The sequence below is a fragment of the Gigantopelta aegis genome, chromosome 6 (genome assembly GCF_016097555.1).
Source record: "Gigantopelta aegis isolate Gae_Host chromosome 6, Gae_host_genome, whole genome shotgun sequence".
Lineage (NCBI taxonomy): Eukaryota > Metazoa > Mollusca > Gastropoda > Neomphalida > Peltospiridae > Gigantopelta > Gigantopelta aegis.
In genome coordinates, this window is record NC_054704.1 from 28,061,963 (window position 1) to 28,079,639 (window position 17,677).

The 17,677-nt window shown below is 34.8% G+C and overlaps 1 protein-coding gene across 1 annotated transcript; it reads right to left on the reverse strand.

The window, feature by feature from the left end:
• Positions 1-2,529: 2,529 nt before the first annotated feature.
• On the reverse strand, positions 2,530-16,873 carry LOC121374457 (2'-5'-oligoadenylate synthase 1-like). Its single transcript, XM_041501562.1, has 5 exons — positions 16,661-16,873; positions 15,858-16,131; positions 13,856-14,010; positions 7,608-7,807; positions 2,530-3,668 (listed from the first exon to the last, which is right to left on the reverse strand). The coding sequence occupies exons 1-5, from the start codon at positions 16,871-16,873 to the stop codon at positions 3,539-3,541; spliced, it is 972 nt and encodes a 323-aa protein (XP_041357496.1). The 3' UTR covers positions 2,530-3,538.
• Positions 16,874-17,677: the final 804 nt, after the last annotated feature.

Genomic DNA, 17,677 nt, shown 5'->3' on the forward strand with positions numbered 1-17,677 from the left:
CATCTTGTGTATATTAAATAACGACTGTATAACACTAAAAATATATTTATTTATATTTATTTGTTGGCAGTGGATAATAGTATTTTCACGAATAGCTACCAATCGGAGCCGCAGCTTTTTTACTCTGGTGCACTTTGACATGGAACTTTCTTCTTTGGTACAATGCAACCTCAAACCGACTTTTACCACGCCTCTAATATATATATATAGTCAAACCTGTCCCAGCGGCCACCTGTATTCAGCGGTCACCTGCCTTAAGCGGCCACTTTTTCCCCTCCCGAACGATTTATAACGTAAATGCACCTGTAATAAGCGGTCACCTGTCTAACGCGGCCAGCGGTCACCTGTCTAACGCGGCCAGTGGCCACCCAAATCGGATCCCAAATCGCTAAAATGCCTGTATTAAGCGGCCACAGTAAATGTTTACTATTATATAAAAGGGATATTTAACAACAGCGATAAGGTGCAGCAAAGAACCGATCTTCACACCTTCAGGAATACATGTACCCCTTCAGTCCTGACATCTCTACCGTGTATCAATTAAGAAAGTATGGCTATGGAGTGCATCTAATTGCCTCTGGGCAGGTTACGCTTGACATTTGTAGGTTCACTTACTAAGACAATACACCGCATGAAGTAGAAATTAAATAATTAAATGGAAAGAGAAAACAAACTTGTTGAGAACGTTTAATTTAATACATTCCATTTGCCGTTTTTCCTGAAGGAGGCGACATGTCAAACGTTTATTTGTAGTAAACTGTGAAGCACGCATCCGTTAATTAGCAGTGCAAAAGCTAAAAGACGAAACAACAACAAATGTTTTAAAGACGATATGCCGCAACCTGTAATCAGCGGCCAACTGTCTTAAGCGGCCACTTTTATCTACTCCCTTGTGCGATCGCTTAAGATAGGTTTGACTAATATATAATAAAAATTTAAAGTTTTTGTTTAACGACCCGACTAGAGCACATCTATTTATTAATCATTGGCTAGTGGATACGTCTAACATTTGGTAATTTTGACATATCGTCTTTGAGAAGAAACCCGCTACATTTTTCCATTAGTAGCAATGAATCTTTTATATGCACCATCCCACAGACAGGACAGCACATACCACGGCCTTTGATATACCAGTCGTGGTGCCCTGGCTGGAATGAAAAATAGCATAATGGGCATATTTAAACAGTGAGCGGTTATATTTATATAGATTTATTGTATATACTTTTGTCAATGGGAAAACGGCTTAAATGTGGTACAATAGTAATTGATGTGCACAGCTGTAATTTTGTCAGTTAACAGGGCCGTACCTAGAGCGACGGGGGTGCAGAACGTTTGCCCCCTCCCCTCTCCCTCAAAAAAAATAAAATAAAATAAAAAGAGTTCCAAATACGTTCCATGTTCAGTTTACATGTATCCTTTTCGTCGAGCTGGAGAATTACCCTGTAATATAATGGGTCCCACGTTTTTGACACCCACTCCACCCGACCACCACCACCACTGCCCTCATTAGTTATTTTCTTGCTGCGTTGACTAATAAACACGAGATGAATAGTTTGGTGACTTGGGAACATGACGTGACGGATTTAGACATAAATAAAAATAATTATCGAGCGGTTTTTAATATACTGTATGTTCAGCATCACCTATCAATACAATACAATACAATACAATACGATACGATACAATACGATCTTTATTTCAACCATTGTATGAGTACACTGGTTAAGAGGACAGATTCCTATTTCAAAAAGAAAGAGAAAGCAAACATAATAACTAGTTATAGCAACAGGAAACAACAGATTTAATACACATATCTGCATACATATGCTACATAGACATAAATATACATACACATGTGTACGCACGTACATTCACGCACACACACACATTTACATTCATACACACATTCACACACACACACACACACACACACACACACACACACACACACACACACACACATCTGTATGCAAGACATGGTCCGGACAAAGATTTACTGTTATGTGCAGTAGACCGAGAACGTTAGGTTACAGTGACCTAGTAAAAGTACGCGACACACTGCCATCCCATGTCATTCCTACATGTGAGGTTTGATGACCCTGTGTGCAGCTGTATGCAAGACATAGTCCGGACCAAAACAAACGGGCAACGCCATACCATAATACGACCAGTCACAGACGAGCGTATAATTACTCCACTCGGTGACGTGCGCTACAACAGCTTACTCTGAATGTGCACGTAAAGCCCTATGACCTGACCTGACCTGTGATTTGGCTAAGGGGTCTGCATAGGGTTTTTTTTTTTAATCTTTGTACCATTAATTCGGGTATGAATTTTGATACTCGCTGCGTGGTGTTTGGGTTATATTCAAGAATAAGTTTTACTTTATCAGAATCACTCAGTGATTTGAAATGTTTATGTTCTATTTTTATGTATGAGAAAAGTTTATTATGTGTATTTTCCAGTATGGCACATTTCCATATAAAATGGATTTCGCTCTATATATCTTTACCACTAGCAACATTTTTTATTTCCAGGTTCTGTGCAGATATACGTAGTTTTGTTAAAGCTTACCTATAATTTTGGTTTTTGATAGTGTTTAAGCAATGCAGACGATTGTCAAAGTTGTCAGTCATAATTTGTATGTTTCTGGTTTCGGAGAATTATATATTTTGTTCGTTAAGACAGTTTTTGAATGATGTAGACTGTTTATCTTTAAGGATATGTACAATGTGTGTGTTAAATGAACTTGGAACTGGGATATCTTGTTACTCTGCAGCTCTGGCAGCCTTTGAATATAGGTGTCCCAAGTTGGATAGTTTGCTGCATGTAGTAATTTGCTATATTGATAGGCGCCATTAAGAAATCTGCTAACGTTTAAACGATTAACCGCGTCAAGTGACTCTTACATGGCTATTGCATAACTGCCTCCCTAGTACTAGAGCAAAACCTCAAATTCGGGCAAAAATGATGCAGATATTCGGTGAAAATGTGCAAACCTAAGACCTTTTTACCTAGTGGGTGGGTGTGGGTGTGGGTTTGTGGGGGTATTTTCAATAAATAAGTAATATACACAGTTCTAGGTAATATTACATGCTTTTTTAAACATAGATGCAACTGTGCCTAGCAGATCTACCTTATTATATTAGCTATAATAAAGTCCTCTACATCATTTCTAAATACAGAAATTCAAAATATAAAGAAAGAAATAGCTCTCTTTTTTTATCTAACACCAATTCAAACATTCAGATTAAAAATAATTTGGTATCTTTTTGCATATTATTATTATTATATTAAAATATTTCCCATTTATCTCAAATCACTTCTTCCATAGACCGATTCTTCAATCATCATCAAATCAAAATCTATAAAGGAAATAAAGTTTGTATTCAACAGCTGTTCATTAAAAACAATTAATGAATGTAAAATGATAACATCACGAGTACAGTAATAATTGTTTCGAATTAGTAGACATGTTGTCACCAAGCCTTATTCGGGAAAATGGCCGACTAAACCTGGCTGGTTGATGTGATATGGTTTACTCTGTACTCCACGTTGGTTTTCTGTCGAGAAGACTGGTGGCTTTTTCCTCAACTTCACGCACATCCTCGCCAGTTGGCGCCACATTGTTAAACGGGTTCATCACATCCAGCAATACCGGCCCCTCTCTAATTGAAAATAATAACAATAATAATAATAATAATAATAATAATAATAATAACAATAATAATAATAATAATAACAAAAATAGGATAACCTGTGTGTCTGTCTTTCCACACTCATATACGAGATGGTTAAATCAAACCAATTAATTCCTTACAACGAAAGACGGTACGATCTATTCGCTACAGCCATAACTGCAAGTATGAAAAATATTAGTAACGAAAAGGTAATTATACCGTCAACATTGCATTTTAAACCATAAGGTAATCGATTATTGTCTTGCCATTTCATGAACATTCACATTACCTTGGATAAAGCAGTCGACTAGTTTCGTTTCATTCCGTAATAATCGATTCCGAGCAGCTTTATAAGGATTAAAAGTGCAATGTCAAAGTTACATAATGGTAATTTCCCGCCAAAATTATTTAGTAACTTTTGCTTTAAAATGTGCACATAAAAAAATTAAAACCCAATCATTTAATTTACTAAGAGTATTTAGGGAACGATCGACGAAGTACGATCAATTAAGTAATAACGCACACACGCCGTAACGTTCCTTTGTTCAACTCGTCTCTTTCCTAGGGCTCTTATTTTGTTACCGACAGTTAATTTTCCAAAGTTTGTAGATTCACTTATTTTGTAATATTTGTTACGACTTGATAAGACAGGAATCTAGACCCATAAGCGTACAAGACAGTGGTGTAAGGGGGAGACCACTGCCAATTCTCCATGCTGGAGCAAAACCTCAAATTCACGCAAAGATGAAATAGATATTCGGGCAAAATGTGCTAACCTGAGACCTTTTTGCCATGTACTTTCATCATTCTGCACTCAAAATTAGTTGTAATAAAATTTAAAATGCGTAGTGATTCGTTTGCAATCCTATATAGCTGTTTGGTAGTAATAGTAAAATGAATAAATTTTGTTATCGAGATTCGGGCATTTTCTTTTAATTCGCGCAACATCCGGTCTGGGCCCTTACAAAACTGGGAGCCCGTACGCCTATATCTAGTTGTACTGAACGCGACTGTTTATACGACGTGGAAGTACGTTACAATTTCGAAATTCGCGAGGGTTTTCTTAATGAAAGACTATGTATGGGGTCGATTAGTTTGTACTAGTCTTACAGTTCTTGCCTTTTGAAAAACAAAGGCGAGTGAAAAATTGCACACCTCAAAACGCTTAGGCGAGTGAAAAATCGCACTCATAAAAATGCTAAGGCGAGTGAAAACCAAGCATTATTAATTTATGAAGTAATTGGTACATGTAAATGCAGACATGTTGCAAAAATGAACCAATAAACCAATGTTTTCTTCTAATTTTATGTTGTTTGGTTCATTAGTGTAGTCTGACTTCTTTTCCCTTTCAGGAATGGAGTTATAATTTATTTAAAAGTTTCAGGAGTAGTACTATAGAAATATAATTATGATATGTCTGATGCAGACAATTTGATTTTTGAATTACAATATGTACTATTCAGATAATTTGATGCACACAATTATATATATACCTTTTCAATATTAGATGGTTCGATGAACGTCTTGAATTTCATTATGTACAACGAACATGTTTAGGATAGTTGTGATGGGGAAAAAAACCCCACTGGTTCCGAGGTGGTTCATGAACTACGACCCAAACATCTCAGGTGTGCACTACCGACTCATATTATTAAAACATAAAATAACTCGTGAAACGTAGGTCTACAATTACTTCAATTGACAGTGTTGATTGGGACATAGACATTCACGTGGCATTTTTAATTCAACAATTACGCAACCAGTCTCCCTCCCTCAACATTTTGTAACCCGTCATTTGACCTACCGCTACGAACTGCTCTTACAGCGTTACGTCATTGATCTAGAACCGCCCCAATGTTGTTGATTAAAAAATATACAAAGTCTGACAAAATCTGTCATTACAAAGGATTTTAGTCCAAACGTGGGATGCCATAATAAAGATAATTAAAAAAAACAACAATAATTTTAGACACCGTCATCAATGCGTAAAAAGTTGTCAAGTAGACCAGCGTGTGCCAAGAGTACAAATAATCTGACCCCGATAGCTCTGATTGGTTAATATGCCACGGAGTACTGCGCATCAAATCATGTTCCAGTCACATGGTCTGTGACTTTCTAACAAACGAAACAAAAATTAAATAGTCGGCAATAATCATCGATTACTGTTACTATAGTGTGTACATAGCATATGCACATTCATTAACCTCTGGCTGAAATACAAATATTTAAATGAAGTTTTATTTGATTTTTTTATTTAAGATAAAAAAGAAAAATAATAGACGTAAAAAAAATACCTAGGCTTATTCCTGCATACCTATTATCATTTCTTTTCCGTCTTTTTATTATCCCGTCTAAAAAAACATGTTTTATGTGTTTTAATTAATTTTTTTTTTTTTTTTTTTTTTAAATTTGAAAGAAAGTATAAAATTACACGATTGCCATTTTCGGTACCTCACGTAAACTTTGTAGGCTAACAGTTATGAACTAATCGAGGCAATTTTACCGACTTCGCTGAATTCCGTAACGAGTTCATTTGTGTAGGCTACATAAGTCACTATTTAATTCAATCCCGTTTCTCTTTTTGTCAAAACTATATGAACAGTATAAATGAGTTATCCTTATCAGACGTTGTGATCTATTACCTTACAAAAGTGGACTGTTTCTAATTAATAATAAATTAAATAGGCAAAGAAGTTTTGATCGGATTGGTACGTTATCGAAGATGTCTATTAAACCTGTGTTTTCCGATTTGTATAGCAAAGATAAGTACCAGTCATATATTAAAATATTGCATGGACGCTATCGTTTTCGTAACTTCTTTTTTTCTGGTATTATTAAACGGATCTTTCTATCAGCTACATAAGGTAAATAGTGGCAATCAATATACAAAATTATTTTAGGTGCGCTGTCTGTTAAGTGTAACGTGCGTTATTTTTCACACTTGCCAGATTGAAATTACGTGCGCTGTACCAACGCGATCGCACCCGCGCACCTTAAAAGGCAAGGTCTGGTCTTATTTATGACAAATTATTTTAAGTTTAGCTAAATATTACACTGTGAACTAGGATACTGCATCTTTAAAATGTATGTTTGCTAGATGACTTAGAATATGTATCTATGAATTCTTTTTGGGGGCAGGACGTAGCCCAGTGGTAAAGCGCACGTCTGATGCGCGGTCGGTCGATCTAGGATCAATCCCCGTCGGTGGGCCCATTGGGCTATTTCTCGTTTCAGCCAGTGCACCACAACATACATATCAAAGGTCGTAGTATGGGCTATCCTGTCTGTGCTATGGTGCATATAAAAGATCCCTTGCTACTAATGGAAAAATGTAGCGGGTTTCTTCTCTATGACTGTCAAAATGACCATATGTTTGACATCCAATAGCCGATGATTAATAAATTAATGTGCTTTAGTGTTGTCGTTAAACAAAACAAACTTTTTTTTCAATTCTAATTGGATCTAATCATTTGTTATATGAATATCTTCTTAGCAGCTAGACTAGAAAATAAGCCTACCTACTGACCTGGAATTCAAGTAGTTTTGTAGTTTTCATTAACTGATAATCACACATAGACTTTCAGAGGAATTTGTTGTTCCAAAAATCCAATGACTTGTGATGTCATGTAACGCGTTTTGCTTATTTCATCCTCAAAGACTGAACACTATTCTAAGTTTAGTAGGCAAGACAATTTAATAGCCATCACCAACAGAATAAAATTAAATTGTACCCACCTACAAAATAATACATCTGGATACTTGCCTCTGTGTCCCCGGCTGCCACTTACACTCGTATAACATTTTTGGATTTTCCCTCCCATCACACTAAATAATTTCCTTGTGTTCTTCGTTTCATCGTTTACTGCTAGCATTTACACACGTTTATCTCAGTTTTCATTTTCGAAGGTTATCTACAGTCAAACTTACGGTGGAAGGTCGGGAAATGTTTTCATGGTAGTGTTGTTTTCTTTCCATCGCATCCTCCTCAAATCGGACAAGTCTTTCAGTCTGTGGATGATCGACAGGAACTTTTTCTGAATGGGGAATTCATCAGGTTTTCCCCAACGTTTCCACGAATCAATAACTAGGAGTTCGGTGAAATATGACTTGACTGGGACATTTTCAGTCTAAAATTAAATCAAAAAGAGGAATAGACTAGAACAGAAACGAAACAGAAATAGAAATAAAATCAAATCAAATAAACTATCGTGTACTATAAAGAGTTTATACATACATACATACATATATATGCATTTGGCCTGGTATGCATAGTCAACGATATATAATGCACATTATTACTTAATATCAACAAATATACTCGTATAATTAATTAATAAAACGGTTAAATGTGACGGCTATTATATATAACGGACGCAGCCTCTGGCGAGCCAGTGGTTACGTAATACTTAACGTTTCACGTCAGGAATTAGTCTTAGAGCTGAAGAAACAAAACGTACCTGATTTTTGCGGATGCATTGCAATGTTCTGAAATAATATCCATCCCAGTAAGCCGGCGATAAGTATATATTATTTTTCAATAGAAAATAAACCATCATCGTCACAGTGTCAAATTAACTGTATTATATTTTGTCCATGCATTAACCCACGTACTGTAATGATACTCAGAATATTTTGTTAGTTAATTGATATTTTCTTTCCGTGGCCTGTACCTGTGGTTCCTGATTGGCAGGTGTATATTTTGGACGGTCACCAGTCACGGTGTCTAGACACCTAACAAAAGACGTGCACGTTTTATTAAGATCACAGGGTATTGTGGTGTAGCCGCGTGGCCATCCCTTAAATGATAATGGACTTTATCAGCCATCCTTCTTTATTACTGTAAATAATTCTGTAAAACCCTTGATTAAGTAGACTTTCCCCGTCTAAAATCACAAAAGTGACCAATTACGTAGGCCCAAAGAAAAGAAAATTATCACTTGGGTATCGCGAGTGGTCGTTTTTACTCTAACATACCCTACCAATAGGCCTAATAGTATGCCTTATTTGTCTTTGGATTTTTTAAGAGAGAAAAATACTATAACCCCATTTCGTTCTATTGATGCAAATTAAAATATATTTAGTTAAATAGTTTATTATATTCATTTAATAATTCATTTATGTTGTTTTACAAGTCAGGTTGATAAAAGCGAAACGTCTTGTCGTTAATGACTGCCTTTGTTTACACTGCGCATACTGGAGTTGGTCGTAGCTGACGTCACTTCGCCCCACAATACAATACCGGACGCATCGGAAGCAAAAGAAAATGGCTGCCCCAGTTAGCAGGAATAATCACGGTTATTTATTAACTCTAAAATTACGCGTTTTTCATTTTTTAAAGTGTCAATATGTGTTGGTCGTCCGGGTATGCGTCTTTCGAACACATCAGGCTCATATTTAAGTTGATCCTCCCTTTTAGGTTGATTATTACCAATGCATACGATAATATTTGAAAAGTAAAAAAAAAAAAGAGAAGAAGTAATTTAAACAACTGTAGCTTTAAAAAAGGGATATGAAGTGCAATTACGATAAAATATCTAAAACGAATTGAATACGAATGAATGAATGAATGAATGAATGAATGAATGAATGAATGTTTAACGACACCCCAGCACGAAAAATACATCGGCTATTGGGTGTCAAACTATGGTAATGCAAATAAATAAAGTGATGATCAACATCAATATAAAAATTCAAGGTTTAAACAAAAACAGTGTAAAGAACTGTGCAAAAATACAAATACAAATATCACAGAATTTTACGGACACCGAATTTTACTCTAAACTTCAATTTGTGCTGTATTGGCCATTCTCAACGAGAATGTTACACCCCTGCACCACGGTGAGGTTACAAGCTAAACAATTATGACACCATGTCCTGTCATTGAGTGCAAGTTAAACTTTAACGGCTTTCGATTCGTTTTGTTTTTATGGGTTTATTTTGAGGATCGCTTTGTCAGGTATGTTTGCACAGCAGTATTATTAAATGAATGTTAATTTAATAATTAAATAAAGATAATTTTTATTCAAATTTCTTTTAAAAAGTCTATGGTCAAGTAGTTTTTTTTCTAGGACAGTTCTATCCGAAGAAATAAATTATTGCGTTACCTGTTTTCGATAGTACGATAGGATAAGAGAAAGATATTAATAAAACGCGAAAGATTTTGTCAAAAATTAGGAAAGGTGTACGTAATAAATAGACCATTTCATGGTGTTTTTTAGAATAAGATTTTTATGTCAACTCGTGATGTGTGAAAACCATATTTTCACTCAATGCTTTGTAATTCATGAAAATATGGTTTTCACACATCACTCGTTGACATAAAAATCGTATTCGAAAACACCCCCATGAAATAGCCTCTGTTTATTTGTTAAAGTACAGTGCTGGAGCCAATCTTCGCTTTCGGGTAAAAACAATGGAAATGTTCGGGCAAAATGAGTTGGTCTGAATACCTTTTACTATGTATTTCATCATTCTACTCATATTAGTTGTACATCTATATATGTGTAGTTATTCGATTGGAACCCTATATAGCTGCTTGGTAGAAATTGCAAATATTAATAAACGTTGTAATGCAAATTCGGGCATTTTCCTTTAATTCGGGCAAAAATCCAATCTAATTGTAATTAGCTCCACTGGTTAATTACTATACCACGATAATGTTTATAGTGCACATATATATGTACATCCCACCACTATTACTAGTATACTATGTTAATTTTACCATTAATTCTTAAATCACTCTCCACCTGTATTTGTATATATATATTGTGATTATATATGTATGTATTTATGCTGATAAGGTTTTTTTTTTAACTTAAGGCAAATAAAGAACTTGAACTATTACCTGTGGATCTAACAGCACCCCGTTGGAGCTGATGTCCAGTTGACCTTTCATTCTACCAATCAAAACCTTACTTGCAAAATCATGCCAGTGATTTGAAAAGAATTTGAAAACATTCGGGATTATGCTGAGGGTATACGAAATGATTCGGGTGAATTACGAAGTATGCCGGAAACTAATTTCAATATAAAATGTTATATAAAATTCGTTTGAAGACGAAAACAAAACCCGCGATGGTATAGCCATCAAATCTATTTATACTAGTATACAATACAAAGTTTATTACTGCACTTTTCCCCCTGTATTTTAATGTTGAATAGACCAACAAGTGCGCCTATTGCATAAATAGTCTCGCCCGATATTTTTAGAATTTGTTTGCAATTCAATTCAATTCAATTCAGTTTTATTGTACAAAACACTCATAAGGAGCAGGTACAAAAACAATAACAATTACATATTACATGAAATCTCTCAACGTATATTTTCATAATCTGCGCTAAAATTTAAAGTATTTTGGTAAGAAACAACAAAAGTATTAAAGGTATCACCACTGATGGCACTGAATATTTAATATCACAATATGCTGATGACACTACTTCTTGATGGATCTTCTGAGTCTCTGAACAGTACAGTGACAGTTCTTGACTATTTCGCTGAAATTTCTGGCCTAAAAATAAACTACACTAAATCTAAAGCAATTTGGGTAGGAAGCAAAAAAAAGTATTCTAAAGATGTTTACCATCATACTCGCTGGAAGTTAAAATGGGGTAAACCAATTTATTCTGCTTGGCATAAAATATAAATAAAATCATAATATCATAATGCTTTACATTAAATATAAATAAAATCATAATATCTAATTTTGACTCTAAAATCAAGCAAATGCAGAACCTGATAACAATTTGGTCATTTAGAAAGCTTACAGCATTAGGAAGAATTACAATTCTCAAAACTTTAATAATACCTAAAATCGCATACTTACTAATATCATTACCAAATCCACCAAAATACATTATAGAAGATTTAAATAAAATGTTTTTCAAATTTATTTGGCTAAATAAACCCGAAAAAAATAAGCTCGATATATTAACACAAGATTACAAATATGGTGGTTTAAGAATGCCAAATATACATCATATTATGACCTCTTTAAAATCGTCTTGGATGAGAAGACTTTTTCTAAACAACACAAAATGGGTAAATTTATTTAAGTCAACCACCGTTCTGACTACAAAAGATCTTATTATTCATGGAGATTATTTCATTACATTAAAGCAGAAAAATATTCAAAATAGGTTTTGGAAAGATGTACTTATCAGCTGGCTGTTAATACAGAAAAACCAAAATCTTAAAAATACAGAAGATATACAAGGACTGAATATTTGGTACAATACAAATATACTAAAAAAAACTATAAACCATTTGTGTATATTAATTATATAGACAAAGAGATTTTGTTCATAAATGACTTACTTGATGATGAAGGAAACATTTTTGATTATATTACTTTTAAAGGAAGATATGACCTAAAGACAAACTTTTTAAATTACGCATCGCTAGTGAATGCTGTAAAATCTTTCAAAACATTAGCAATACAACATTGACCCCTACAAAAAGACCTATATTACCTTTTAAAATGAAATTATGCTGAATGAAAACACGAGAAGTAAAGATTTGTACAATATTTTAAATAATAAATATGTAATACCAAAGTCACAAACAAAATATGCATCTAAGGGTTTAACATATGATTGTTGTATGTGGGAAAGGTTTTATGCTCTACCCTTCAAATGTGTAAAAGCTACAACCCTGTTATGGTTTCAGTATCGATTGCTCCATCGGATTTTAGCTACAAATTGTTTCTTACAGATGATACACTATGTAGATTCAAATAAGTGTAGTTTTTGTAAAAATGTCCCTGAAACATTACAACACTTGTTTTATGATTGCGATAAAATAAAATATATATGGAATTTATTGGAGGAATGGATATTTGAAAAAAATGGACGTTAGAATTTCTCTGCATAACCATACAGTTATGTTTGGTATGATATGGATATGGACCAAGCAATTAACTGGTTAATAATCAATATAAAACATCACATTTATAGTATGAAAATACTAAACAACAGTCTTAATTTTAATGTTATAAAAACGAAATTGCAAAACAAATTTCAAATAGAAAGATATATTTATTTTAAAAATTGTGAGTATCAAAAATTCGGCGAACGTTGAGGAAAGTGGCATAACCTTTTTAGTGCTGATGGGACAACATAAAATCCTAAATATTTCTTTTTATTAGGCTGGTAACCTTTTCTTTCTTTATAGTCTTCGCTTTAAAAATATATAACAAAACAAAACAATAAACAAAAAACCCAACAACTTTGTAGCTTGTTTGGAAATTAAAAAAAAAAAAAATAAATAAATAAATAACTGTTTGCCGTACTTCGTTTTGAACCTCACCTATTTTTACCATACTTCATTCATATTTCTAGGATACCAAGTGATGTTCTTACTACATTAGACACCCACTTAAAGCAGTTATTTAAAAAAACACCAAAACATTTGGGTGTTGATAGACAAACCTTTCCTTTCTATCCTTTCTTTCCCTTTTCCCTTTCTTTTCTCCCCTCTATCCTCGTTTTATCTATCCATTTTGACCCTCAGATCATTTTTAAACCCCACCACCAAATATGGATATGCTTGTGCAATATAGACGACAAATGTATCATATATGTATGTACGTATGTATATACCGGTATATGTGTGTATATGTGTACATGTATATGTATGTGTATGTATGTGTTTATATGTATGTATGTGTTTATATGTATGTATGTATGTATGTATGTATGTATGTATGTATGTATGGGTATGTATGTATGTATGTGTGTGTGTGTGTGTGTGTGTGTGTGTGTGTATGTGTATGTGTATATGTGCATACATGTATATATGAAATATGTTATAATTTTATTATTATTGTACATTTGTAAGACGATGACTCAAGGCACCCCAATCTTGGCATTGCCAGTGATCTGGGGTAGATCTACTGGTAGACCAGTAGAGCTCATTTTAATCAGATTGGCAAAAATCAGACTGCTCCACCCACCCCTCCCCCACCCTATAAAAATAGGACCTCATACATCTATCTCTTTACATGTTTTTATATACATTTTTACGTGCAATTCAATTCAATTCAATTCAGTTTTATTGTACAAAACACTCATAAGGAGCAGGCACAAACACAATTTTTAAAAACATGTATGGTTAACACCTAATAGGTCCATGACATTATTTACATGCAAGTAGTTGACTTACTGACACGGTACTTTACCTTTGTCCAGTACTTGACGAGTCTTGTCAGATGTTTAACATCTGGTGGAACGTACTTCACGAATTCGGTTTGCTTCTTGGCAAAACATACAGAATAATATTGTCGTTCTTCCTCGGATAATGTTTTCATTTCTTTGTAGATGTATTTCGGTTCTTCTGAAATTTAAAAACAAGCTTAAAAGCCTAAACTTTAGCTTACGTTTATGGTTTACGCTATAACGACGTGTTAAAATATATTGTTATCATATCTCGCTCGGAAACTGGCAAACATATATATTTTTAAGCAAATTAAAGATGTCTTACCATGTGTGTATATTTGCCATTGCATTGCACTGAGCAGGACTCAAGCCACGTTTTTTTTCTTCTTTTTATAATATTGCATTAATACTTGATTGTAACTTTTGCAACTCTCCAATACAACAATATTTGCTTGTCTTCGTCATTTAGCGCTCCCCTTAACAAAGCTGCAGTGTACATGATTCAGAATTTCTAACTAATCTGACAAACTCAAAACAAAGGAACTTACATACATGTAGCAAAATCTTTAAATTATATTTTCTGCTATATTGATGACCTCGTAGACTTCGATTATATTGCATGACAATGCCAGCAGTTCAGCTTCCATTGATTTATCAACCAAAGTTAGAAATAAAAGGTTAACAATAGAAAGTAATCCTGTTCAGGCCTTGATCTTTATATATATAGATTCAAATCGACACTGGCTTCCAGATATATCATGCAATATTCTTCAGTATTTTGGCATAAAAGTTGCTTTATCATACCGGTTATTTCCTAGTATTTCAAAACGTTTTATGACCAACATGTAGATGCCGCTTTGATGATATGACGCATCAGTGACAAAAATGAAATGGGATGCAATACCTTATGCAATACCTTTTGCTGAAAACGTTCAAGGACTACTACACCTTTACTGTTAACAGGAGATGCGTATGTTGGCGGTGATTCGTAATGATACATTTTTAAGACGGTAGTGTGTTTCGTTTTTCATAAATATGTTCATTAATAAAGGAAGTGATCATACATGTAGTTCTGAGGCATAGGCGTACGGGTTCCCATTTTTATAGGGGGGGGGGGGGGGGGGCAGACTGATTATTGCCCGAATTAAACAAAAATGCCCGAATCAGGATAACAACATTTATTCATATTACTATTACTACCAAGCAGCTATATACGGTTGCAAAGGAATCACTACACATTTGTACATGAATTACAACTATTTGAAATGATGGAAATAAATGGTAAAAAGGTCTCAGGTTAGCACATTTTGCCCAGGTCCATATCCGGTTTGTTTGATTACCGACTATATGACCTAGTGTTCTAAGGCGCAGCGTAGCCTACTATTAAGGAACAGAGCACTATACCAAAGGTTCAAGTCTAAGCCTACACAATACCATGTAGTGCTTAGAATTGAATGTGTATTGAATTAATGTCAATTTAAATCTCACTGGATCCAGTTAGTATCACTGAGTGGTTTGAATGTATTTTCCTGCACATAAGACAGCACATACCACGGACTGAACTACATGTACTAGTCGGAAAATAGTCTAATGGTGAGGATTGATGCCGCCGACCTATAATATTTGGTTCGAGAGTGAATTAGACAGAGACATTTCTAGACAATTGTGTCGTATTTGAAGCTAACATGCATCACTGAAAACAGACATTTGCGCTGGCATTGTTGGAAAGACGTGGGGGTGGAGGGGACAATGCTACATAGTGTCCAAATTTTAACGTTTAAAACATTCCTGAAAATCCAAAAAGAAAGCAATTATATTTATTTGCTAAAATTAAATAGCTTTCCATTATTTCTATGTCCTCACCAACATCTACACCACACAAATAAATTACAAAAATAAATTAAATAAATAAAAAAATAAAAAACTTAAAAACTAAAAAGAAAAACATGTAAACCAGTGGACTACTCTCAATTTCGCAAAGAGGATATAACCAGCTTTGAATGTCATTCCTTGAACTGATCTTACTGTTTTGAAGAAGATCCGGTGCTGGCAGCAAATCCACTTTAATGGGCGCGTATCCAGGTAGTTTCACTTCAAACTGAACCGCGTGTTTCGTCGTCCTGGTGATATTCACGCCTTTAGCCCAGGTCAAGTCTTTCTTCATATGATTCGTCAACGCTTGCAAGTCCTTGGACACGTTCTTCCGGAACTCTTTCATGGTGCCGTAGCGATTGCTGTACATAACAAGATCAACATCTGAATGGCCCAGCAGATTAGTTTTTTTGCCTTGCGATCCACCCTAGAAACAAACAATGTGATTCAAATCAAATCTTACTGTTTTTCCGCTTCGATACATAACTATTCCAAAACCATTTGTCTTTGTTTTTATATTGATAAATTAAATACACTCAGTCATGGTCTATTTTTATTAGAAATTATTTTTATCAAGGGTATATTAATACCAAGGAATCAAATGAAAAATTAGAAACAGAAAATCAAATAATGCTGTTGAAATTACGTTACGATTATAGTGAAAGGAAGGAGCGTGTTGACAAAATTTAATTTTAAAAAGTTGGGGAGGGGGGGAGGGGGGGAGGGGGGTAAATAAATTATCATAGGGTCTATTAAAAAAAAAATCCTACATTTTCAGTTAAAGTTGGGGAAGAGCTAACTTATGTTATACGTTGATATCCTGGGTCCTGACTCATGTCCTGACCAATTTTAAAAGCCGGATCCCAAGGCAGGTTTAAGTGCATAACAACCTTATACACCCAGATAAATGCATTCTGTTCTGGTATGTACACCTAGATAAAAAAAAAAATACGTACAACAAACAATTCTTTGATATTGTATCCTGTGTTGTGCTGCACAAACATCTTCAGACGATCCACGACTTCCTTACTTTTTGTCTTATACTCTTTGTCAGGAAAGACGTTCTTCTGCATGAAGTCATTCAGATTTTGCCCCTTCTGTCCTCCCTTAAGTACGCCAGAAAGCCATGAGTTGGTACTGGATGTGCTTTGGCTGATGTAATGATTCATGTTGCCCGCGTGCTTAAGAAGATCGCCTCTAGTTGGGAACGATGTTCTGCACACCTTACAACTATTCGTTTTGTGGTCAGCTTTAGTAGAATGCTGGTCTAGAGCATGTTGGAGGAAGAAGTATCTATCGCAGCTTGGGCATTCGTAAATGAGATGTTTATCCAGCATGTGCGCTCGCATAACATCTATGCTGACATCTGTGATCTTGAAACTGCATTTAGAACACTGTCCGCTATGAAGTGACTTTCTGAATCTGCAACCTTCCCCCGAATCTGAAGTCATTGCTGTAAAGGAGTGAAGCAATCAAATCTACAAATAGAAACGTGTTACAGTATATTTATCAGCTCATCCCTCAATACAAAATCCACTATATAACCACTAGGCCTTTATCAAATGGGTACCATAGTTTGACACCCAATAGCCGGTGTATTTTTCGTGCTGGGGTGTCGTTAAACATCTAATCTAATCTAATCTATCAAATGGATTGGGCGCACGTTTTACATGTTAAATTAGTGTAATAACAACAGCGTTGTAATAAAAACTTTGCTGGGACGGATTTAGGGGGGAGGTCGACCCGGTACCGGACTTGGGTCATATTTACAACAAATATTTCCTCACCACATTCATGTTTCAGTTCCTTATTTCAAAAATTCCTGGACACCCCACCCCCACCCCTTAGATATTTCAGTCATTCTGCACCGATTGTAGGCCTGCGTAACAGTTTGCGTGTATATGTGTGTTCGTATGGGTGGGAATAAGACATCCGATTTGTAAGCTTTTTCATTTTATTTTCAACTTATTTTC